The 26,497-nt window shown below is 37.2% G+C and overlaps 2 protein-coding genes across 2 annotated transcripts; one reads left to right on the forward strand and one right to left on the reverse strand.

The window, feature by feature from the left end:
* The first annotated feature begins 658 nt into the window (after positions 1–658).
* Positions 659–23,845, forward strand: LOC129275873 (alkaline phosphatase-like). Its single transcript, XM_064109346.1, has 9 exons — positions 659–1,091; positions 3,774–3,994; positions 6,436–6,610; positions 11,373–11,548; positions 14,931–15,138; positions 15,851–15,994; positions 16,555–16,746; positions 18,971–19,108; positions 19,352–23,845. The coding sequence occupies exons 1-9, from the start codon at positions 1,028–1,030 to the stop codon at positions 19,654–19,656; spliced, it is 1,623 nt and encodes a 540-aa protein (XP_063965416.1). The 5' UTR covers positions 659–1,027; the 3' UTR covers positions 19,657–23,845.
* Positions 22,085–25,035, reverse strand: LOC129276250 (uncharacterized; the record flags this gene model as incomplete). Its single annotated transcript, XM_064109752.1, has 1 exon — positions 22,085–25,035. A coding segment is annotated over one exon (645 nt), but the record flags the coding sequence as incomplete, so codon positions are not given.
* Between the last annotated feature and the right edge of the window lie 1,462 nt (positions 25,036–26,497).

Below are 26,497 nucleotides of genomic sequence, written 5' to 3' on the forward strand. Positions count from 1 at the left end.
TATGACATTTTTAAGTTTCGCTTATTTTCCACAAAATAGTTACATGCACGATTTAGTCACATGCAAATGCGAGAATCGATGATGTCACTCACTCACTTTTTCTTTTGTTTTTTATTGTTTGAATTATACAATATTTCAATTTTTACAGATTTGACAATAAGTACCAACTTGACTGAACCATAAAATGTTAAACAATGGTAATTCCACATGTTCAGGGAGAAATAAAACTTTGTTTCACAGGATAATGAGGAGAGAATTAGAATATTTAATATTTCATATAATGAAATACAAAAGAAATAGTGAGTGAGTGATGTCATCAGTTCCCTAATTTGCATACCATCCGGGATGTGTGTTGTGAAATTAAGCGAAATTTAAAAATGTCATAATTTTCTTATTTCACATCCGACTTTGATGGAATTTTCAGTGTTATGCATGTTGGATTTTTCTCTTTTTATTCAAATCAACTTTTGTCGGGGTGGACTTGTCCTTTAAAATTTGGAGAGAGGGCATATTAAATCACATCTAAAGAATAAAGACAGGTGAATGAATAAATACAGGTGAATATTACATTATAAGTTCATGATTAGCTGAACTACCTCATCTCTATTGATGAGCCAAATCCCCCTTTACAAGCAGAAGACATATGACTTGCATTATTATAATAGAAATTATCAACAACAATATAGGCCTACAAAACAAACTGTTGACACCAAGCCTCTTACAAAATCCATGCGATATCGCACATAGGCCTGAAACCTATATGATGAAGGGTGATCAGAGCGAAACCAAAGATATCTGGCGCGCTTCTGATGAAACTTAACGAGCTACATTTGGATTAAGACTGAGCAATCTACAATCTGATCTAAATATTCAAAGCTCCTTTTTATCCGAACACCTGATGCACTTCATTTCATTTGAGAGAAAGATCATCGAATTGAAACTCAGGGACTGTTTCAATCAGGTTCAATATTGAGCTTCATACAGTACTGTTCTTCCTGTATTCTTTCCCGGTGGACCTGCGGCGACCATGACTCCATATCGGGTGCTTCTACTTTTCCTTTCCGCTATTCTAAATCTAGCCACAGCTCAAGGTAAGTTAAGGATCCCGAGCCAAGGTATTGCTACGTCACATCAATGAAACCGATTCCAAACTGATATGATATGCCATTCGAAATAACATAATACTACTAATAATGTACTATTTGATTTTATTATTTTTCCTTTCTCTCCTTCTTTTCCTTATGTATTCTTATTATGCGTCGTTTTTTTTTTTTTGGGGGGGGGGGGTTGAAGCATGGCTGAGTGTGTGACTATTTTTTGATGTTTTATTTGTTTTTATGTTTTTATTATAACTTCTTTGAATTATTTTGATTTATTAAAATTGTAAATGAAAAGAAAATAATGTTCAACTTGGGATTTATCTATGGTGTGTTTGCGTTTTTCGATAATTCTATTCATAGATATTTTTAGAAGATTCTGTTCTGTATTACTATTTCCTTTGTGAATATGAATTGTCAAAGAAATGTGTATTGATAGACTCTAAGTTTACTTTTGGAATAATCAAGTTAAAATGTTTATGTACAAATTCTGAATCAATTATGTTAATGATTTCATGTTATGTATTGTTTTCACATGTTATATATGAAGAGGAAGAAATATGATATGATTTTGAGTGATTGTATGTACAATTTACCCTCCCCACACACAAACGTGGTAGAGAGTAATATTTTCCAAGTGTGTATGTGTGTGAGAGAGAGAGAGAGAGAGAGAGGGCCGAAAGGATAATCATTTTGAGTCTTTGTGAAATTTTTTTCCCAAAACATGAAATATCCAACCGATCAGCTATTCTACTTGAGTCTACTTCCACTTTAGCGAAGTGTCCAAATACAATGATTCGATAAAAAAGAATACCAGCTAAGTTCATTTTGGGAGATTGGAAGCCGTGTGTGTGTGTGGGGGGGGGGGGGGGGGCAGCAGTTCCCAAACGCACATTAGCGGACGTGGGTCCCGTTTAATACAGAATCGTTATGATGAAAAATATGACAATTTCAATATCAAGTTGACTATTAGCCAATCAGATTCAATGATTTCAGTAGCTTTCAACTGGTATCGCAATTTTTTTTGTAACAAGTTTTAGGAAACGGGCGCCAGGTTTGTTCTTGATGTTCACTATTGCGTCCTGTTTATGTTTAACCAGTTTCATTTCTTGAAAGCAGTGTGATATAAATGTCCAAACATTTCCTTCTGGTTGTATTTCCTGTCACTAGAAACCGAAAGTCATTAACTCTTCTAATTTGGCCTTATTTTGCCCTCGTTAACACGGTTAAAGTGCACTTGTGCGTATACTAGACAAGTATGCAGATTGAAGCAACATGATTGTCGCATAAGAATTTTTTTATATGCATTCAAAAAGCTTAGCTGTATTCAGCATGTACAGATGACCATGTTATAACTCTCCGCTAAATTATTGGAAGCCGAGGCCCTCGAATTTTATGAACATTTTAATATTCTTATATGTTAAGTGTAATTTTTGTACTCTTTCTTCATATATATATATATAGATCAATAAAAATATTGTGCTGAAAAACTTTAGTTTTCTTAATGACAATTATGAATGATTTAAGTGTCAAATGAGCTGAAACTTGAACTTATAATGTTAGAAATTGTTGTCACAATTGGCTATTCATAGTTAAAAATACTTTAAAGAGCTAGATTGCGCACTAATCAGTGTCTGTTGAAATTAGTATATGTCATATTAAATGAACTCAGTTTGTTTTGGATGCGGGAAGACGCTGGGAGATGGTAACGGTACACTGACAAATATTAGCTATATTGCGATAGATGTTTTGGGGGTTAAATGTGAAAGTAATGGGGAAAAGGAAATATAGACCTAATACCATGTGGACAATGATTACTATCCCCAGACACACCTCTTGTCTTAAAACATATATATTTATGTTATTATTAATAATAAAAATACGCAACATTTATATAGCGCTTAATACAAATGTTTCTAAACGCTGCATACCATTACCTCGGCTTTGGCACGGCTACCCTGATCGGACGCACGATCATTCACGGAATTCTTTCCTACCTTTACTACACTTTGGTGGAGAGTGCCTTGCCAAAGGACGCGAGTGATGCGGTGGGGTTTGAACCCCGCACCTTGTGACTCAAAGTCCTGAGATTTATTCACTGAGCCACAGCACATATCGAAAATGAGGTAGGGAGAGTCATATGATTAAACTAAGAATTATTCATATTTTGTAGATACCCCTTATGCCACATTCCTTAAAACGTAAAGGTCCGATCCATTTGCAAACAGACAAAAGCGCAATCAAAATGAACAATACATATTATATATAGAGTATCGAAGTGTGACGTCATCAATTTTCAAATTTGGCATTTCAGCAGTTTTGATATATTTTGGTAGAGCATGATGAAATACATCCACTACCAAATTTTGGTGCGAATCGGTCCACGGGGGCCTGAGATATGACCTCATGAATACATAATTACCCCCATTGAAGTCAATGTACTGTATTATTGGCCTGGTTTTAAATGTTAGGAACCAGGCCAATAATACATTGACTTCAATCTTCGCTTGGCCTAAACTTCTCAATCAATGTTGACACTCACATGATCGACATTATTAATTTTTCATGAAATCCATGTAAGTTGGAAGTCTTGCAAGTTTCTACACGCATGTCACGAGTAGTCCTCTCTTTTCTATCAATGGTATCAACAAAATATTTCCCATCTAATGACTGCAGAAGCTGCATTCTGGAATAACCAAGCCCAGACAACACTCCGGAATGCCCTGAATCGCGAACAGAACCGAGGCATCGCGAAAAATGTCATCTTCTTCCTGGGAGATGGGATGGACATCACGACCTCGACGGCCTCCCGCATCCTTCAGGGTCAGCTCAATGGAGAGACTGGTGAGGAGGGTTCTCTGATCTGGGATACCTTTCCCCATGTGGCCCTGTCAAAGGTGAGATAGTCTTTGACGTATCAATAGTGTTGTTGAGGAATACCGTGGGTCAGAATTGCCAAACCTGGCCTTGCGTTTCATTACATTATATAAGAGGAGTCACTGCACTGTTTGTGTTCTTTCACTATTAGTGGAAGAATCTTTGAGGTTCCCGGGACCTATTTTACAAATCCACATAGTTCTACCGGGGATTGGAATCCGTAGTTCCATCAGTGTCCATCTTCCAATTAACAGTCAGCCAGCTTGCGATTTATGTCGGTCGTTGAGAGACTTCGGAGAAAGAATAGTGGGAACGCAAATGAGCAATTGAATACTTTTCACATGTGTTTCCATAGAAGATTCACTCCTCGTCCTCTTTACAGGACCATCGGTGTTTTTTCTGAATAATGTCATGAGAACCAAGTATACAGTGTGTTGTAGCGTCCAACTGTGTGCGGGGAAGGGGGGGGGGGGGGTATCGAGTGGTCTTTCATTGCTCTTCATGGACCTGGAAAGCGGGGGTGCTGAGGTCCCAGGGGGTGCTGCGTGTATTATTTTCCATAGGCAGCACCCCCTGGAATTTTGGTTGGTGTGTCACATAAGAGAAATGTATGGAAAATGACCAACATCTTGTGTTGAAACCCTTTTTTTGGCTCACCAAATTTCTTGGCACCAAAATGACCTTCATTTTGTAGTGAAACCATTTTTTGCTTGTCAAATTTACATTGGCGGAGCAAAAAAAAAAAGGGGGGGGGAGGCATTTGAAAAAAAAAAAAAGAAAGGGAAAAGAGAGGAGAAAAGAAGAGGATGAAAAAGAGTGAATGAAATAAGGTGAGGGGACGACTTGGAAATTAAAATGAAAAACCTTTCATGTCACTATATAAAGTTTCAGCTCCGACATCGAGCTTTCATTTATTTTGTTTGATTTATAAATTGATTTTCAAAAAGTGCTTTGTAAAATGTCCGTTTTATTGTCTCAGTATCAACATTTTGAGCTAGCACTGCGCACTCGCGTTATTTGATTTGTCAGGTATCTATTCTGTTCGTGTATTCCATAAAGTCCTCAAAATATCCCTTTTCAGGTTTGATTGTCAAAACCTATCAGCCAGCGCTGCGCACTCACATTTTGATTGGTGAGTAATGTATTTCTCAATAATTCCCTCTGTAATAATAAGCAATTATATAACAAACTACTTAAAATCCCCTTTTCATGACATCGCAATTTGCGCTCTCATTAATTTGTTAAATATATATTAACATGCATCCTATTCATAATTACAAAAGTGCTTAAAATGTCCAGTTTTCAGGAATTAATATCAACAAATTTCGAGCTGTAATTAGGCTTATTAGATTAATATATACAAAAGTTAAATTTTCATGAATTCCTTATAATTAAGTTGTCCTTTTTCAGAATGGAATATCTCGCGCTTAGGAAGAGGAATTGAAGAAAGTCATCATTTTCATATGATGACAAATTGCCCTTAGAATGTCCAGGTCCTAGATCAAAATGAAAACATTAGCTTGCGCTTCGCGCTCACATCATTTATTAAGAGCGATCCATAATATCCCTAGAGGTGTTGTGGCTCAGTGGATAAGTCTCCGGACTGTGAACCACAAGGTTCGGGGTTCAAATCCCACCAAAGCACTAGCGTCCTTTGACAAGGCATTTATCTACATTTTCCACTCTCGACCGAAGTGTAGTAAATGGGTACCCGGTAGGAAGAATTCCTTGAATGCTCTATGCGCCCGATCAGGATAGCCGTGCTAAAGCCGGGGGTAATAGTATGCAGCGCTTAGAAACATTTGTATTAAGCGCTATATAAATGTCGCATATTATTATTATTATTATTATATCCACTTCTCAATTTTCCTACATAGTGCTTGAATTAGTGCTTAAATTGACCCTTTTGCAGACAGGAATATCAAATATTTTCAGCTCGAGCTTTGCGATCACTTTATTTGATTATTGAATATGTATTGCTTTATGGCTAACTACAAACAGTCGTCAACAAGTCCCTTTTCGATCAGTTATATACACATTTTGTTCAGGATCACAAACATTGCCCAGAATGTTCGATTTTCAGGACAAGATACATGAAATTTCAACAAAAAAATAGCTCGCGCTCACACTATTTAAATATGGCTTATGACATTACTATGTTTTATAACAATAAAGCAAAGAAGTGATTGTTACGAAGAAACAAACAGAAATCATCTTTGAGTGGCCGATCGGGGAAAATATGGGTGAAATTTTTGTTCGCCCCCCCCCCCCTTATTGGCGAAAGCTGGATCCGCCCCTGTATTTAGGCCTACTTCAGCACCCCCAGCCAAAAAATCGTTCCCAGGACCCTGTTGCTCTTTGAGCTAACATGAAGCTACAATCACGAATGGTAGTTAAGCTCCCTGATAACGCTTTAAACTTATTTATTGTATTGATTTTACTTCATCTCAAACTCGTCCAGACATACAATACGGATCAACAGATTGCGGACTCGGCCGGGACTGCGACTGCATTCTTGTGCGGCGTGAAGGCTAAAGCCGGAACAGTTGGAATCGATGACGGGGCCGAAAGAGGAAATTGTGCGTCCGTTGCTGGGAGCGAGGTGGACTCTATTCTCGTTCAAGCGAACCGAGCAGGTAAGCTATATACAGATTCTAATGGCTCGAATGCTTTCTGAACTCGACAGTCAAGGTCAAGACCTTGTATCAGTCATTACAAATCGTGATTTTGTTTAAATTAATTTGTTGACTATTTGTTTAAATTTTACATAAATATTTGAAAATCCATATTTTTTATTGTTCGAAATAGAAGACTGAGAATATAAACATTCCGAAAATTCATTTTGCCTAATTAATCGTGGGCCCGGCAGCAACTATGCAGCGCCAGATCGACGTAGCTCTTTATCCCTTGAACGCCAAACAGGGTAGCAGCAACTCCCATCTGTTTACGTCTTTTGTTCTGACGCGGACAGGGTTTGAACTCCCGACCTCCCGGTTGGGAGACGGACGCTCTTCCAACTGAGCCACCACAACGATTATTATTATTTGGGGAATATGGTGCGATGATTTTTCTCACAACGTCTCATATCCACTTGCTCTAGGTCTATTATGCTTAGCTGACCTGTTTATGAATCTAAATTTGACAAATACCGCAACAATTATTAGACGAAGTGAAAATTAGACCATCTGAGATTTTGGCTAAAGTTAGAATAAGTGGGTATTAGACCAAGGTTTGAAGACCAAACGGTAATAACACCAAATGTATAGTAGACCAAATGGGTTTAGCCCGTGTGGTATTAGACTATGCGTATACCAACAGTCTGTAGACCAAGTGGGTATAGACGGCATTACCGTGTATGATAATGAACACTCGAAGAAATAAAATTTGAAATCAACATTTCAAAAGTTGGAGGAATGACAACCTTTTCTAAACGTTGCATTTTATTAAATGAGTGCATGTCGAAAACCTTCGGTGTGTCCGTTCTTAAGGCTATACTTTTGCGTAACCAAACACTTATTTCTCCACTTTAAATTGTTCAACCCAACACTTAAAATGTTGGATTCGCCTTCATGTAAGGTTGGATATAACCTTTAGAAAAGGTTGTCACTCCCCCAACCTTTCAATTGTTGATTTAACATTTCCTTTTTTTTTTAAATGAATGTTTCCATGTGAACATTTGTTACAGATACGTTTCACCTTCGGCTGGGAATGAATTATTGCAACAAACATCTGTTTTATCATTATATTTTTCTATTACTACTGGTGGCAAGAACGACATTGACGGTTTTACATTTGACCCTTTACCTACATATTTTCTTTAGCATCATAGTAATTATCACATGTAAGTACTCAAGTTGATGAAAACAATTACATGTTACCATGTTGACTTTATCAAGTCTCACGTGCCAGAATATAATCGTAACATACAAATGCAATCTCTTTCGCAACAAACTAATGGGAACGAAAAAGATGAACTTGTTAATGAATTGATCCGAACTTTACTAAAACGCTGCACCGCGTGATTCGAGATTTTCCTTGGAAGAACCTAAACTAGAAATTCAATCGGTTAATTATCCATAAGGCATGATAGCCATTAATTTCATTGTGACGTTACTGGAGTGAATGGTGGTAATAAAAACAAGAACGGGGAAGTTCAGGATTATTCCGATCTATTAAAAATGCGGCGCCTTGGTACTTTGATAAGGGCGGGGGGGGGGGGAGGGGGGTAGCCGATCACATAGGACCTAAATGTGACGTCATCTTTTCATTTTAAATAGAGTTAAACGTCCAAGACCTCTCTTTTTATACTGTCTTTACCTTCCCCTTTCCACTCCTTGGAAAATCATGGGGCGGGGAATCGCCCCTACGGAACCTCCCAGTAGTACAACCCAGTCTATGATATAAACAACTAGATTCCGAAGATTGCAAAGAACATTATCCTGGGAAAAATACTCTCTCAGTAATATTACAGCCATGTGTATGGATCAGGGTCAGGGGCGTAACGGGTCGGTGACGGGGGGGGGGGGGGGGGGGAGCCAAAAATTTCCCGGTCATATGGTATGAACAGGATTTTTTATAGGGCGAAACCCGATGCGTGATAAATACAAAACAAAAAAAGAAAGGGCACAGCATGGCGCGCGCAGCAAAAAGTTGCTTAATAATATAAGTTTCGAGCGAGCGAAGCGTACGAGAAAAAAAATCACCTTTTCATGAGAATCTAACTTTGAGATTGATTTTGACATGGTATTCAGAAAATAACATCATATCCTACATCTTCCTTTCCTTTCATCTTTTTTTTTGGTTCTTGGTTGTAGAACTTTCGGGGGCCAGTGCTATGAGGATCGGGCCCGGGGCAATGGCGGCGCAGGCAAAATAACGTTAGGAGGGGCAACACAAAAATATTTTGCATATTTCTCGAAATAGAGCGAGAAGTGCGAGCTATTTTTTTTTAAATGTAGACCCTACTGACTTGAAAAGGGACCTGTTAAGGGCTAGCTGTTTGCATTGGGTCATGAAGATCACCAAATAAGTAATGCGAACTCGAAGCGCGAGCTGAAAATCTTTGATATCCTGAGATGAAAACTGGACGTTCTAAGCACTTTTTGTAATCATGAACTGGATGGCTATCTAATAAAACAATTGATGCGAGCGCGTAGCGCGAGCTGAAATTTTTGATTTATGAAAATCATGAAAACGCAGGATGTGTATCTTGCTAACAAGAATAATGAAAACTCTAATCGCGAGAAGCATATTTTGACTTGAACATCGGATTTTTAAGCCCCATGTGAACAGATAATTTACTTATCTCAGTCAACAGTTACTGCGAGCGCGTAGCGCGAGCGACATTTTGAATTTTATATAATGACCTGACAGATTTATATTAGTGACAACAATAGTTGTTGGGAGCTAACAGTGAATGGATGAGAAAATTTAAAGAACGAAAAAGTGGTTTTCGAGCACTTTGCAGCTTTAGTAGGATGCTTATGACAACATTTACTATGCATTTTTTGTTTGTCAAAATTTCGCGGGAAGGGGTCCAACTCACTGGGAGCAAATGCCCCCCGTGCCCCCCCCCTTGGTGCCGCCACTGGTCTGGGACGGAGCCCCTGGAATCTCGTGATATTTTTCAACATTGGAGATGGCCACTTTTTAAATCAAATCGCGGGAACATACACAACACATATTAACTTCAACTCAGTTGCGGATATTAATGAATTATTTTGAGGCAGCACAACATAGCAAATATGAAAAAAAGTCGCGCCAGAAAGAATTTGCCTTTTAAAATGATTTTGAAATTAAATTCTAATTATGTGATAGTAGCTTTGGAAATTTAGCCAAAGTAACATTAAGAGGCTTTGTACGGTAAATCTAGCCAGTTTAAAGCTTTACTTAGGTTAGAACATAATATACATGATATAAGGGGGATATAACTAGCCCTTGGCTAACCCTTGCCTAAGTATTTTTCTTTGTCCTGATTGTGACCATTATTGCATAAAATTTAGCAAGCTAATTGTAATAGACGCCATCCATCGTTCTTCCCTTTCTCTATATTTTTCAATCCTCGGCAGCCCGGTCGTGTTATTAAGTTTTTCTCTTTTTTTCTTGTCCATTTTCTTCATATTCTTTAAGATCTTCTGATTCAAAATTGCTTGCAGTTCCTATATCCAAGAAATCATGGGGGGGGGGGTCGGTCTTTGCACATGCTGGACAAACCCTGTGGAATCATTTGCCATATTCCATTCGTAGTATATCAAACATCGATTGTTTCAAAATTGCTCTAAAAACCCATTTGTTTAAAATTGCCTTCCAGTAGTTTCCTTTCATTGTCATGACTGTGTTTCTTTTATCCCTGTCTCTTCCTGCTCCGTGTAATTTTTCTTAATTCCTTTTCTCAGCGCCTTGAGCACATAATCAATGTGGATTTGGCGATTTAGAAATACTCTTATTATTATTATTACTATTATTATTATTATTATTTTCATGTTATTATTATTATTATTATTATCATTATTTTCCAATTTAGCTTTTGGCTCTATATACCTTCACTTCCCGTTTCTTTTTGCCTCTTGTTTCTCCTGTTTTTCCCGCCATTCCTGCCCGTGCAGTGGCGTATATACCTAGGATTTTCCACATGGGGGGCAAAACCGTCCGCCAAAAAATTTGACAAGCAAAAAAAAAAAAATGGTCTTCAATCACAAATAATGGATTTCGTACCAGAAAAAAATTGACAAGCAAAAAAAAAAAAAAAGGTCTTCAAGCTAGCCAGGGAGGCAATAAAGGTCTTCAAGCTCGTCAGGGGGGGGGGGGGCAAAAAAGGTATTTCAAGCTCGTCAGGGGGGCAGGAATACGTCCTTTGCATGGGTTGTGGCTCGTCAGGGGGGGCAGACTGCCCCCCTGCCCCCCCCCCGTAGGTACGCTAGTGTGCCCGTGCCAATGAGTCATATCTTTTGATTTTATATCCTTTTCTTGCTAATCATGTAAATGTATTACCGGTATAGTATTTTAGGATATTTTATACTTCCTCACATTCTTCTTTCCTTTCTTTTCCCGCTTTCCTTCAATTTCCCCTATTTATGTTCTTTCTTTCTTTCCCATTCTTTTCATGTTTCTCTTCGCCCCCTTTTTTCTTTCCCTTTCCCTTTCTCTCTTTTCTTCTTTTCCCGTGTTTTATTTTCCCGATGAAATCCGTCGGGGGGCAGCTTGTCCTCCTGCCCATCCCCGCCTGTTTCGCCACTGATCAGGGTCCCGTTTCAAATGCACATTTTCTATAACAAAAATTTCAATCAGCCAATTAGACTGAAGGATTTAAGTAGCTTTTAACTGTTATTCTAAATTTATTATCATAACATGTTTTATGAAACGGGCCACAAAAAAACTATTTCTCTTGTCATTTTAAAGGTAAGGCAACCGGTTTAATCACCACTACTCGCATAACCCATGCGACCCCAGCGGCCGCGTACGCTCACTCACCGGAAAGAGACTGGGAGTATGACGGACAGGTGCCCGATGAGGAGGCTGATGATGGCTGTATCGACATCGCTAGGCAGCTAGTTGAAGAAAACAACTTTATTAATGTGAATACACTAATTGTTCTTAAATAAGCTAAATAATCTTACCCTAAAAGGCAATTAAATTTCGAAAAAAAAAATCAATGGAATTTCACGTGTCAAAACCGAAAACGATTTTCGAAATATCCAATTGACATTTTAATTTAATACTTTATTTATTTTGTATATGGAATCTTATTCACTTATTATTATCATCAATATTGTTATTATCCATATTCTAAATTATTGATAATAAAATTTTAATACCTTTATTATCATTATATTCGTTTCTGTTTTAATTATCATGATGGTTATTGTCATAATGACCGTAATCAAGTCTCTAATTATTATTATCATCATCATCACCATCATCATCATCATCACCATCACCATCACCATCATCATCATCATCATCATCATCATCATCATCATCACCATCACCATCATCACCATCATCATCATCATCATCATCATCACCATCATCATCATCATCATCATCACCATCATCATCATCATCATCATCACCATCATCACAATCATCATCATCATCACCATCATCACCATCATCATCATCATCATCATCATCATCACCATCATCATCATCATCATCATCATCATCATCATCATCACCATCATCACCATCATCATCATCATCATCATCATCATCATCACCATCACCATCATCATCATCATCATCATCATCATCATCACCATCATCATCATCATCATCATCATCACCATCATCATCATCATCATCACCATCACCATCATCATCATCACCATCACCATCGTCATCATCATCATCACCATCATCATCATCATCATCATCATCATCATCACCATCATCATCATCATCATCATCACCATCATCACCATCATCATCATCATCATCATCATCATCATCATTATCATCACCATCATCACCATCATCACCATCATCATCATCACCATCGCATCATTATCATAATAATAATAATAATCATCATCATCATCCCCATCATCATGTATAATGTTGTGGTAAACGAACTATAGGGTATACATGGAATTGACGAATAATCAATAACTATCCGTTATCACCCTATCTGTTTATACTTGCTTGTGAAATATTAGCAACTTCAGTTATACATTCCAATGATATTATTGGTTTACATGTAGAAGGAAAATATAGTAAACTACAACAATATGCTGACGACAAAATTTTCACAGTTGAAATATTAGGTAATTTTGAAAAAATGTCGGGCCTCAAGGTCAATATATCAAAAACTTATGCAATATGGATAGGGAAAAATAGATTTTGTAAAAAGCAACTTCTTCCTGAGCATAAATTAAATTGGGTATCAGAGGGCTACTCTAGGTACTTGGGAATAGATTTTTCTGTTAATCTAGTAGAAATGGTCGACCATAACTATACTGAAAAAAATAAAGAAATAATGAGATGTCAGATTGTCTCATGGGAAGAATTACTGTAGTAAAATCTTTGTTGGTACCGAAATTAAATTATTTATTGCTCTCACTTCCAGAACCAAGTCAGGCAATAATGAAATATATAAATCGTTCATTTTATGCATTTATATGGGGAAACAAACCTGATAAAATAAGTAGAAGGTAAATGTGTCAACTGTATGATAAAGGCGGGGTTAAAATGATAGATATTTTCATACATGCTAAATCGATGAAGATTTCATGCACGATTCTCAAAACAGTTTTACTTTTCATATGTTCAATGTTTTCTTAAATCAAACACACAACCTTCACTTGTACATGGGCTCACATTATTATAGAACATTGGCAGACACGAATTACAATCTATTTTTGGAAAGAAGTTTTACTTGCTTGGTCAGACTTGCTTGAATTGTTAATTGATGACATAGCCTGTCAACCACTCTGTAATAACCTTCGAATAAAAATAAATAAAAAACAATCTATTTCAGGTCTTGGGATTTACGAGGAATACATTTTGTTAATGATATACTTATAAAACAGATGGTACCTTCTTTTCATTCTTTAAATTTCAACGTGATTTTGGTATACAAACCAATTTTCTACAATATTACGGTCTTTGTGGCGCAATTAGGTCTGGTTTTCCCACAGATTCACATATAATTACTAAATCTATTGAACCAATCATTCCTGAATATTTGAACCTTGTTGTGAAAATACGTGTAGGTTGCTCTTTTATATTAATATCGCTCTTTTTTAAACTTTAAAGTAGAAGAATGTAAGGCTCTTGTCAGCTGGAAAGGTCTGTTAGGTTTTCCAGATGAACTTTGGGTTGCTTTTTGTTTGATTCCTCTTCAGGCAACAATGGATGTAAATATAGGGTGGTTTCAAATTAAAATTTTAAACAAAATATTGTATATGAAAGATTCTCTGTTGAATTTTTGTATAGTAGCAAATATGAAATGTACTTTTTGTATTGATAATGATGAAACAATTATGCATATATTTTGCCTTTGTACTCATTCTAATGTAATATGGTCGATAATAGAATCATGGATATTTCAAAATACTCGAGAGGTGATCGTATTAATGAATGAAAACAAATTGTTTGGATTTTGTGGTACAAATAATAATGCTCTTAACTGTATCATGATGATCGTAAGAAAAGAGATATATTTAGCCAAATTGAGAAAAGAGTTACCTTCATTTACCACAATTATGTCCGCTTTAAAACTATATTATTAAATGAAACAATTTTTTTTAATTTCAATATGTTCATAATCAAACATATCATACATGTATCACAAAACATTACAATACGAAATAAATATTGCAAATAATTTGATCACACTGAAAATTACATAATAACAAGACTAATATTACAAAACATTGTTTAATACATGTACATACTTGGAAAAAAGTAATTATAAAAATGAAATAAACGCATCCATTCGTTAATCTAAATCAACCTGTTCCCATTTCTCGAAATGTATTGCCAAGGTATTCCTCTCTAATTTGTGCAATCTTATACTCCTCTTCCCTATATTTTCTACAATGTTTTATTATGGTTTTATTATATATATGAAACAAATTTCAGAGCAAATAAGTTCAGAAAGAAATGGTTTCGTTTCAGAAACTTTTTCGAACAAGCTGGCAATCTGTCACGTTAATAAACACAATTATTACCAATATTTATTTCCTAGATATATGTATCAGATTTCTTATTTTTCTTGAAAAATTTGCTTTGACTGTGACAACTTATTGATTGTATACTAAGTCAGTTTGACTACACAGGTCTATGTATTATGAATTATGTATATAACATGTTTACTGTTTGTCTGAAAAAAATGTAAATGTTTATACAGTGTTATTAGGTTTTTTGAAAGTAAAGAACCCTGTGGAAGGGGGAAAAGAAAGAAAAAAAAAGACTATCGATCGTATTTATCGTATTTTTGTTCTCAATTTCCAGGTCATTCTTGGTGGCGGTCGCGCGAATTTCCTTCCCAATACAACCCTTGACCCCGAGTACACTGCCGAGAACACGACAGGCTCCCGAAGAGACGGTCGTAATTTGATCGATCAATGGCTATCGGATAAAGCTTCATTCCCTTCTCATTACGTGTGGAATAAAACTGCTTTCAAACAAATAGATCCAACGTCAACAGAGTTCGTCATGGGTGAGCATGAAACCGAGTTATAAACATTGTTTCGGAATTGACAAGGATTTTTTTCTTCAAGTTTTTAAGGGGGTATCCAACCTTGGTCATAAAATGTTGTGTTGTAAAAGAGAAAAATAAGAAGAAAAAAAACAGAATGGTGAAAGTATGAAAGAAATCGGACAAGCAATACGAACGTTATGGCCGCTTTAAAATTGAGATCCCTAAGACTGTAAATTTCAAATTGGCAACTGGGTAGGCAAATGTGTAAATTCAGTAAATTATGTACTTTGTTATCAGAATTTTATGATTTTCTCATAAGTACCTAATTTCCTGGGGCAGTAATCTAAATAATTTGAAGTAAAACTTCTCAAAAATGACATTTTAGCCATGTTATGTATTGAAGTGAGTGGAAGAGTAGTCCTTGCCTTGCATCACTATGACATCACAAATGTGGCCGATTTGAAGTCTCCATGGGTAGGCTGATTCCCAAAATTTACAACTTTGAAAGATTCATAACTTTCTTTTCTTTTTCCTCTAAAACAATGTTTGGGTTTAATTCCCCATTAAACGTACAATAAATTTTCAGACGTAAGATAATTATGCAAACACAATATACTTTTCATGCATAACGAGCTGTTTTAATAGAGAGTTTTCGTATCAACGACGCACAATGCCTTCAAGAACATAGACAATGTATGATATTTTTTATTTAAATTTAAATTAACACTAGGTCTGTTTGAACCAAGTCATATGAGATACGAGGTTGAAAGATTGAATGACACGGCTGGGGAGCCCTCTATCGTCGAGATGACTGAATTTGCAATCAACTTGTTAAGCAACCGTGATGAAGACGGATACTTCCTTATGGTAGAAGGTAAGTATGAGACATTAAGCCGGAGTTGCGTGAGACCGAATATCCGGGTCGAAAATATATCCGATACTTAATGTCGTATCGTCGGCAAATAGCTGTGGTGCCGTGGTCTAAGGCGCCCGACTGCACCAATAAAAGTCCGGGGTTCGAAAAAGGCATTTGGAAACAGATGCACTTTTTCTTGTTCTTTATCATGTTTATACGAATGACCCCCTCTTCGATGACTCTTATAATTGACCTACTTCGAAAAAAATGTGCGTCGAACATTTGCATACATAGTCATACATCGAACGTTGTAACGGTTGATTTTGATGTAGTAACTCTCACATTCGCAAGCTTTTGCAACACTCGTAAGAAAGGTTAGAAAATCCAATTATCGCAGCTGCTGTCACATCGTTCCTCGGTGAGACATGTTTTGCGCGCTGACTGGAAATGTCCCGACTTATATGTCGGTATTTTAAAACGTCTCGTTTGTTGATATCAATAATAGTGATCAATTCAGTTGGTAGTTTGAATTAAAAAAAAAAACCCGACATACTATTCATTTATCTTTTCCTTGTTAGGTGGACGGATCGATCACGCACATCATGACAGTGTTGCATACAAGGCACTAACCGATACTATCGCCTTCCATGATGCTGTTGAAAGAGCCGTCGAGATGACGGATAGTGCCGATACTCTCATTGTGGTAACCGCGGATCACGGACATGCCTTTACCATGGGCGGGTATGCGAGCAGAGGGAATCCGATATTTGGTTAGTGGTTTGCTTAATGGATTGATAAATGAATGATCGGGAACAGCACGAGGCTATTCTGATTGTGTGTGTGTGTGGGGGGGGGGGCAATCTAAATCCGACGTCATTGAAAAATGTGCGTTTCACACGTTCATTATCATGAGAGGTCTTCCTTTCCTTGTGGATCGACATCATTATCCCTATAGGCCTTTTAGCATGGAACATAAGATCAGCTATCCAAACAAACATATGGAAAAGTTTGGGGTGGAAATTTGCATTTGCTCAAAATGACCGGGTTCCGCGGGTCACCGACGTACGCCGCCCGCTTCATGAATTATTCATGAGCTCTCCGGTCCAATGCGCACGCCAGCTTACGAAACTACGATACGGACGCGTCCATTATGGAAAATGGGTAAATTATCGTAAAATCTACATGCATACAGAACACTGTAGGCTTGATGTTTATGGCATTTTCTTTCGTTTTTTTTTTATAGTGGGCAGATCTACATGTAAATACAAAAGTTGTTTATGTTGTTTCTGCATATTGTTATGTGAACGTCCTGTCAAGCTGGAATCCCCCCGTAGACACAAATGGTGCTATCCAACCTCTCTTTGTACAGTTATGAGAATGGGCGATCCTGAGCCGACATTGTAGAAAAAAGCACAATTCTCCTCGTTCTGTTCTTAACAATACATATAAATGAAAGTTTCAGACTCTTTGCAGTCTTATGTCACTAGATCAAAATCCAATTTAGCTAAATACCCGAAGTAAATCTCAAATGTTATCTGATTTTCCGAGAATGTCAGGCCGCGCTACATGTAAAATCCACCATGATGAAACTCAGACGTCTTGATACGTCATGACCCGGTATGCTAATGAGGGCAGAGATCGCACTGACGGCTGATTGGGTGAACAAATGAAGGGGTCTTAGTTTTTCTTTATTTCCGTAGACAATTTTTAACCAATCAGCATCATTCTTACATGTATTGTAGAGAAATATATTCTGCACAGATTGGCGGGAAACCGGCTTTCGTACGATGTTTGGTTCATGAGATACAGTCTTTGACAGACCGTCCCACCTCGACACAGCGTGTGCAAACAGGGAAATTTACGTGTAATAATACGCAAATCTGGTGTGGGAGAAGCTCAAACATGTGTTTTATAAACAGCAATTCCGTGGAGCCTGAATCTCTAATTTCTTTAAAATTTGGTATTATCATAAAAAAAGGTGTAGAAAATAGATTTCCACTCAACCGAGCTTCGTAGGAATTTTACTTTTGTATCAATTCACATTTCGGCCCCATTACAACATAATTTCGTATCTAGAGTGCCATAGCTTCTGTACACGTACGCGCGTTCGGTCGCTGCTCGGGAGCAAATGCGACTACTTTTCCATATGTGATCAATAAACAACCAAATCAATCAATCAATCAATCAATAAATAAATAAATCAATCAATCAATCAATCAATCAACAAATCAACCAACCAACCAACCTACCAATCAATCAATCAATCAATCCATCCATCCATCCATCCATCCATCCATCCATCCATCAATCAATCAATAAATCAATCAACAAACCAACCAACCAACCAACCTACCAATTAATCAATCAATAAATCCATCCATCAATCAATCAATCAATCAATCAATCAATCAATCAATCAATCAATCAATCAATCAATCAATCGATCAATTCGATTAATCAATCAATCAATCAATCAATCAATCAATCAATCAATCAATCAATCAATCAATCAATCAATCAATCAATCAATCAATCAATCAATCAATCAATCAATCAATCAACCAACCAACCAACCAACCAACCAACCAACCAACCAACCAACCAACCAACCAACCAACCAACCAACCAACCAACCAACCAACCAACCTACCAATCAACCAATCCATCCATCCATCCATCCATCAATCAATCAATCAATCAATCAATCAATCAATCAATCAATCAATCAATCAACAAGTGATGATGTTTGAAGGATTTGCAGGGCTCTCATTTTGTTTTCCTAATTTTTCTTTGCTATACTTTCTATTTACCCAGTTTATTGTTCTCTCTTTTTCTTCTATACTTTCTCCTTTTCTTGTTATTCCATTAACATGATTGCATTAAATGGACAGATGATATCGTGCATGCAAATTATTTGCAATTGATATTGGAAATCTATCAGCCAATTGATCAATAGAATTTATTTGTGCTATTTTTCACCAACGTTCTCTTTAGGTTACGATGATTGGGGAAATGGCACCGATGGTAAACCCTACTTGACATTATCTTACGCCAGCGGTCCAGGCGGAATTCGTCTTGCAGAGAGCTATATCAACAACGGGGAACGACCAAACCACGTCAATTCAAATTATAGTAAGTTTAATCCAAATAGGACTGGGCTATTTCAAAGGTGTCGACAGCCGTCCGCGCAACTGCGCCGAAGTTTGGCGCGCGAACGTTAACTCTTTGCAACATATTTTTAACAATATTTATATGATTTATGATCTCAATTATATGAATTCAATATGAACATTTTATGCACGAAATATAGCTTATCTTTTGCCCCGGGTCTTTTGCATATCATGTAACACTCACTCTTCTTAATTTTTTTTTCAGATTCAAAAGATTTCATTCAAGATGCGACAGCTCCACTGAATTACGAACCACACGGGGGTGCTGACGTAGCAATTTACGCGCACGGTCCCTGGGCCCATCTGTACCACGGTACGCAAGAGCAGAACTACATTCCGCACGTCATTCGATACGCAGCATGTTACGGGGATAGCCAGGAGAACGCGTGCACACGCGCAACGGAACAACCGCCGATGTGTACGGGGAGTGCGCATCCTACCGCGCATACGCCATGCACGTCGCTTATTTTGTTGTTGGTGTATCTTATAATGATCATGTTTGAGATTTAATTTAAAAAATATATATAAGAAAAAAAGCAAATCCCTCAAAACCGGTCACCCGTAGGTTCTCAGTATTCCTAATATGAAAACACCATCTTCCGCACTATCGTAGTGAGATAGGCCTATAGAGTATAGGCTCGCCAGCGACTTGTTTTTCGTCATTACTTGTGCAGCCGACACGAGAGGGCTGTTTTGGACGCTTTGAATTAGACTACAAATCTTGGACTTATATTAGTATCTTTTAGAGTCTTACCTCAATTTTTTATTTAAATACCTCTTTGAAAAATCGTTCTAGGCGAGACTCGAACCTGCATCAATAGACTCGACTGCAGGATTGGCTTACTGATTGAGCCACACCAATCGAGCTACTCATTGGGTCGGAAATTACGCTATTTCTTAAATGTTCGTGTCGCCATGAATATTCATGAGGCGTATAGTCTGACTAAATAAACGCTATACAGGCAGGAATGCGTAGGAATGGCGTAGAATCAGGCATTCCTGAATGGATTTTTTAAAAATCAAACAGCAAACACCCCACCCATAAAAACCCTAAACAAATAAGAAATAGCCTTTGAAAGCAAAAAAAATCTGAAGAGGAGACCATTTTGAAAAAGATAAATATTGCAGAGCCTTTACACCGCTCGTTTACTCACATGCAGCAATTAGCAATAACAGTTTAAACCGAAAGCAGTAAACTATTACCGGTCTTTGTCTACAAGTGGCTCACTGCATGGACAATGTTTTATTGTAGATATACTTTTTTAAATCAATAATTACGATTATTCTCATGACATTTCATAGGCCTATTAAAAAGTACTAGGATACATGCATTTCACTTTGGGTAGAATTTTAGGTGTGTGGTAGATTTAACTCGTACTAATGATTTGATGATGCTGCGAATTCCAATACGGGAACATTAATCTAGATTTCATTTCATAGTTATTCTTTGCATAACTGAATCATAAGGTGTACATTGCATACCGTGTATGTATTAAGTTAGTAAATAAACTTATCATTATTATAATGATTATTTGTGGTGACTGTTATTGTATACTATGGTTTTCATTATTATTGTAATTAATGCGAAGGGCATATTTTATTGTTTGTAGCCAGAAGAGAAACCTCACTCTTACGAACCCCCTCTCCACTTGGAATATTCCATAGAGTTAAATAGGCCTACACAGTACACACCTTTATGGAATATTCCTATTCTGCGCGTGCGCCTGCGCGCGTCTTTACTGACGTCATCTTGATTCCATTCCTGAACAATGTGTCGGCCGTTTATCATTGCATATATATACACGTATTTAAACAAAAAAAGAATATGTAAGATGTCTATATTTCATTAATTTTTAATGCCTAATGAGAAGGTGTTTACAGAGCCATCTTGTTATGGCATAATTCCAAATCTGAATAAACTTCAATTTTCTTTGATATTTTTTTCAAAGTTTAATCTAACACAGGGCCCTTTATCATGTGTATGACATGAATGGAGGATCCCATGAAAGAACAGCGGAACTACGCGAGTGCCTTTAAGATCCGCCTCGATCCGCTATCCGCCATGTTATGTGTTAATGGATAGTTCTGAATATGCATGTTTGCGTTTTATATGGAAAGAAATACAAACAATTTAACAAACAAAATCTATTTCATCCCCAGCTTTCTTCATATTTAATGAATTGATTAGTTTGTTATACTCTGGCGATTATTATTGTTGTTGTTATCAGGGTTAAGTGTGGTATATATGTTTTTTTGGTCTAGTTCAATACACAATACCGATCAATTGTCTTTCACGTAGAAATATAAACATTTTTCTTCATATTTTTACCTCGAATCCTATCAAGGATGTTCGAAAATAGTATTTCAGGAATATAATTATAACTCCTTTACTTTATACTGATAAAGAATTGAAATTTCTGTTATGGAGTTACCATAGCAGAATATGGAAATACATGGGTTGTACATAAATGGTAAATTTGGTGTGATTTGGATGAATTACTTTTATGTTAATATTTTTTCATAATCATGTAAATGGTATATTTGATGGAAGAAGTAAATGCGGAGATGAAGAGAGAGAGAGAGACTAGATAGTGACGAGAAGAAGAAGAAATTATGTTCCATCACGATAGATAAAAAATAATTATAAACTGCAGCTAGTCGCCATGCCAGAATTGAAACCGATAAATAATTGCGTTTGTGAAATTTTGTTGCAAAATATAGTTATCTATTGCAAAATTCAAGTCGTCATCCCTAACAATTTCAAAAAGTTTTTGCAGTGTAGGCCCATCTGAATCACTCTCCTCCCAATTAAACACATTTCCTTAAAATATTACAAATTTGTCTCGCATTATTCATCGTTCTTAATCATTTCATAATATATCATATTCGTTTCATTAATGTATTGTCACAAACACAAATAGAAAAAATAGACTGCAACTGTCATAAGCATTAATTTTTATTCAAAAAGGTAAAACAATTGCAATACATGTAAATTCAAATTGAATACGAAAAAGTTATTATATATATTCTTTGACACAACTTAACCAGGCACCTCGGTTCACTAAGAGCTTTCACTACTAGAATATTTTTCCTAACAAAGCAAATCTCCTAGAGACCAATGAGAGATCAAAATTGGCAAGATATCTCAATAGTCTTCACGACCTGAACCCTGATGCACAAAACTTACTTTACCATCCGATGGTAAATTGCATGGAATCCTCGATTGTGATTGATTTTTATCCATTGTTACTGTGATAGTTACCATTGGATGGCAAAGTTGGCCCCTTAAGTCGATTGTTAATAATAAATTACTGAGAGAGAGATCACCTTACAAATTGTAAATAAGATCGTCATCTAATGTCTTGGTGAGACTGATCAAGAACTCGGGGGAAAATATACCATTATAAGACCATGTCACTCAAAATATCTGAAAGAACAGAACAGTTCCATCGCAATCTTTCAACTTATCTTAAGAGATCATTCAGGCGATTAATGGGTCTTTAAGAAAAGGGACTATATTCAGATTTACAATCAACTGTAATATTTCTAACATGGTTTGCCATAGACTAAGATTAACAATCAATCGTTTATTTTGATCGAATCTTCCGTTACAGTGTCGTGTTATCTCGGCAATCTTCATACCATTTTTCTCTCTCCAAGTTTCATAAAGGTCTCAAAAGTTTTCCATGATTTTCCAGTGGTTATAATAAAACCTTCTTCAAAAAGGTGGCCGAACTTCCACGAAGGATTATTTAAACATTAGTTAGAACATTGGGAGCCAAGTGATGCTACGGTCATATTTGCAAATCCGACACCAGACCGAACAAAATCTACTACGTCATTTCCAATGACTTACCATCGGTCGGTTTGGAGTCGGTTTCGTTGGTATGACTGCATCTTTAGAGATCACTGAAAGACTAAGGTAAAGGACGGTTCATCGAAGGACCAATTTTCTAGTGGATGACTGAAAAATTATCATGAACCGTTTCAAAATTTAGTAGTTTCCATGGATACCAGAGACCTATAATTTCCTGAAATCTGACGAATCAAGATTGACCTAAGAAATCATTCAAAGTTCACTGAAAGATTGTGAAGAACTATCAATATCCTATCGTCACACCTGTGGTCTTTCAGAAGTCTTGCAGCCGTCAGGTCCATCACATGTAGTCTAGTTTGGACGCTCTTTACGGAATCCTTTATTCGCCTATACACATGATACAAGAACTAGGAAAGCATTTCTTCACCATTTTTCGTCGGGCAAGGACATGTCAGATCTGACAACTTTCCTTGGTTTTGATTGGCTGAGAAGCCCAGTTGTTCTGGTAACTGTTGAATAAAACACACTTTGTCCCTTCATGTAATGTTCCCCAGTTCTCTCTGTGGCGGACATTAATATCCTGTCAATACTGGCCGACAGGTTCACGGGGTAGCGCCACAAATCGTTTAAATGCGTTTACTCGGCGAATGAATAATTCAGTAAGAAATAGCATCAAGAACCCGACTCGTTCCTCTGAAAAATGCGGGTATATCATTGACAAGTATCTTCGAAAGCTCGGAGAGAAGGATGAAACATAAATTGATTACATCGCTCATTGTTGTTTCAATGATTTCGGACATGGGTCAGTGTACTCTGAGCTTTCTCAACTGCCCCTCTCCGTGTCATTTGTCAGAGAGTGAGAGAGAGAGAGAGAGAGAGAGAGAGAGATAAAAACACCACTTTTAATCATGATCATTATGATCTGAACATCCTGATCGATTTAAAGGGCGTGTTTGAATGATTTTGAATTGGCTCGTGTCTGAGAAGTCATGCGTGGGATCAAACTTTCGTGTCAGTCCTGGTGTCATGGATGTGGTAGCATTTAGACTTCCACGAAGTCTAAAGGAAACTTCCAAAGAATATTAGTTACCACTGCCGAATGAAACTAAGAGTGGCGAAGGTTACTACAAGAAATGTCATCATGCCTTTTGGAATGATGATAGCCTCATTATTAAACCAAAGCACCTTTGATATGCAGATCCAAAAAGTACATCGTGTTTTATGAAATTCGAAGAGTCGATTCATTGGTAAACGTTAAGACATTCTTTGGTAAATATTTCTGTCGGTAACCAACTTACTTTGCAGCTTTACAAAATCATGACCATGATGCACACCAAGTCTTTTAGCTTTTTCTTTATAATTTTTTTTATATATTGTCTATTTTTTCAGCATTTGGGAAATCCTGTTTTTAAGATTGTACTGGTCGATCATTCAGGTAAATCCTCTTCAAAAGTGACATCACCAATATTATCAAAGGCATCGTCCTCCGATCGAGTAGGTTCCAAGGGAGCAGCTGATGCCCTTGACACTTTCTTCGCGACTCTCCCCGTACTACTTCTCTTGAAGGTCTGCCATCCTTGTTCAAGGAGTTCATTTTGTTTGGCATCCTCCACTTCAATTTGGTGCCGTCGGCATAATAAATCCATCGCGACCAACACGAAGAAAGACACAACGAGGAAAATACCAACAAACAATGCCCCAACTGTTTCAGGCGATAAACTGGTTCTGAATGAAACACACTCTGAGCCCAACTCAATAGCGGCTGTGTAAGGTGTGACGCAAGCTTGGAAGCGCGTGTTGTCTTTGAGTCCGGAGAGTTGAGTACTGGTGGTGTTCGCAGGGACCTCAAAAGGGACGCAGAGGCGACAGTCAACGCTGATCCGGAATGTCCGGAGTGTGGCGCCCTCAACGGCGATGTCCCACGAAAGAAGGGCAGAATTGTGGGTGATATCCGAAATGGAGACAGTCTGTGAAGCAGCTCGGAGAGATGTCTCTATGATGATAAGAATAGAAATCCAGATGATCCTCGCCATCTTGCCGATAGATGTTCTTATCACGCTACAATGTGGAGATCATTTATGTTACTTGGAAGTTCACATGTCACGTTGACCAACCCTGTAAGACGAAGAAAAAAGTAATAACTAAATGAACAGTAAGAAGTCTTCTTTCCATGAGTAAAAATACGTTTCCTCATTAATGTAACAGACCTTTTTGTCGTACACCTGATATCTATTTTACGAATTTAATATTTCCCTTTTATGTAATTTCATCCGAAGGCACTTAAGAACGTCAGTACATGTAACCAAGGAGATATTACTCAAACTGATGAGGCCACTCTGAATGAATAAAACTGAAAACAATACATAACAAACGTCGAAGGCAATATTCCTTATTCCAATGCAAATCTGGCAAAAAGGTGATAGAAGGACAAGCTGGGGAGTGGGCTGGATACGGGGGTGGGTCTTGACTCTTGAATAAGACGATTGATATGGCATAAGGCATTTTTATGAAACTGCGAAGGCTGAAATGTAAATGTTTGGCAATACTTAATACTTGCTATACATTTTTTTCAAGCACATCTTTCAAATTATTTTTACCAACTCATAAGTGAATATGCACTATATGAGCGTCATAGGATAAAGGCTATTAAAATACGTTTAATGAATCAATAATTATCATGAAGTTTTGATGTACATATAAAAAATCAATCACAAATTATTAATCAAATCAATTTGAATGATTTTTTTTCTAGGATGCACAGTGTATGTGCTTTGGATCCTGGGTGAAGTGCATTTCTATTTTCCTCCTTATCTTTGGATGAACTTCTATTATCACTCCACATTGAAGCGAATACCTGCATGACCAGTGTCGTGTCTTTGTTATGCCCCAAGTGCGAATCTTGGGGGTGGGGATATGATCGGTCTTGATCCCACCTCTTGGAACCTTTTATTTGTATTGCTTGTCAATATTTTCGGTTGAAAAGTGCCCCCTTTCGCTCACATAAATCCTGGATCCGCCCATGGAGTACCATTCCATGTAAAAAGTCGAGTGCCCCCTCCTTGTGAAGTCAAGTAATATATAACACAAAGCGGTCATATACTCATAATCCCCTGATTCGATTGGCAGTTTTATTCGATCCTCAACGATACACAGCCACCCCCATAATTACCAAAGTTATTAATAACCGCACAATTTCATTACGGCTCAGAAAGGAAACTTCAACAAGATCATTATCAAACGCCCAAGGGACTTCATGGGGTTCAAAAGCGGAAGTGATGTATAACGTTATGACGTATGGAGCAAAGTATCCAACATACCAAACAAGGATGTAGCCTAATTTGCAGCAAATTCCACACTTTGTGGCAAAAATATAAAAAATTAGAATGATAAAGTATTCATGTCAGTCCCACAGTCAAACGAGAATCATAATGGTTCTTCTCTTGAGAAAAGTTTTGAAATAATCTTGCCTGTCAGAGAAAAAAGATCTAGTGACTAAATAAAAGTGACTACATAAAATCAAAGATGAAAATTCTG

Source organism: Lytechinus pictus, chromosome 14 (genome assembly GCF_037042905.1).
Source record: "Lytechinus pictus isolate F3 Inbred chromosome 14, Lp3.0, whole genome shotgun sequence".
NCBI lineage: Eukaryota > Metazoa > Echinodermata > Echinoidea > Temnopleuroida > Toxopneustidae > Lytechinus > Lytechinus pictus.

Excerpts from the sequence above, each read along its gene's own strand:
- LOC129275873 (XM_064109346.1), top strand. The coding sequence starts at position 1,028 with ATGACTCCATATCGGGTGCTTCTACTTTTCCTTTCCGCTATTCTAAAT. Across the intron at positions 3,995-6,435 it reads CCCATGTGGCCCTGTCAAAG|ACATACAATACGGATCAACA; the intron begins GTGAGATAGTCT and ends AAACTCGTCCAG. Across the intron at positions 15,139-15,850 it reads GTCAACAGAGTTCGTCATGG|GTCTGTTTGAACCAAGTCAT; the intron begins GTGAGCATGAAA and ends AATTAACACTAG.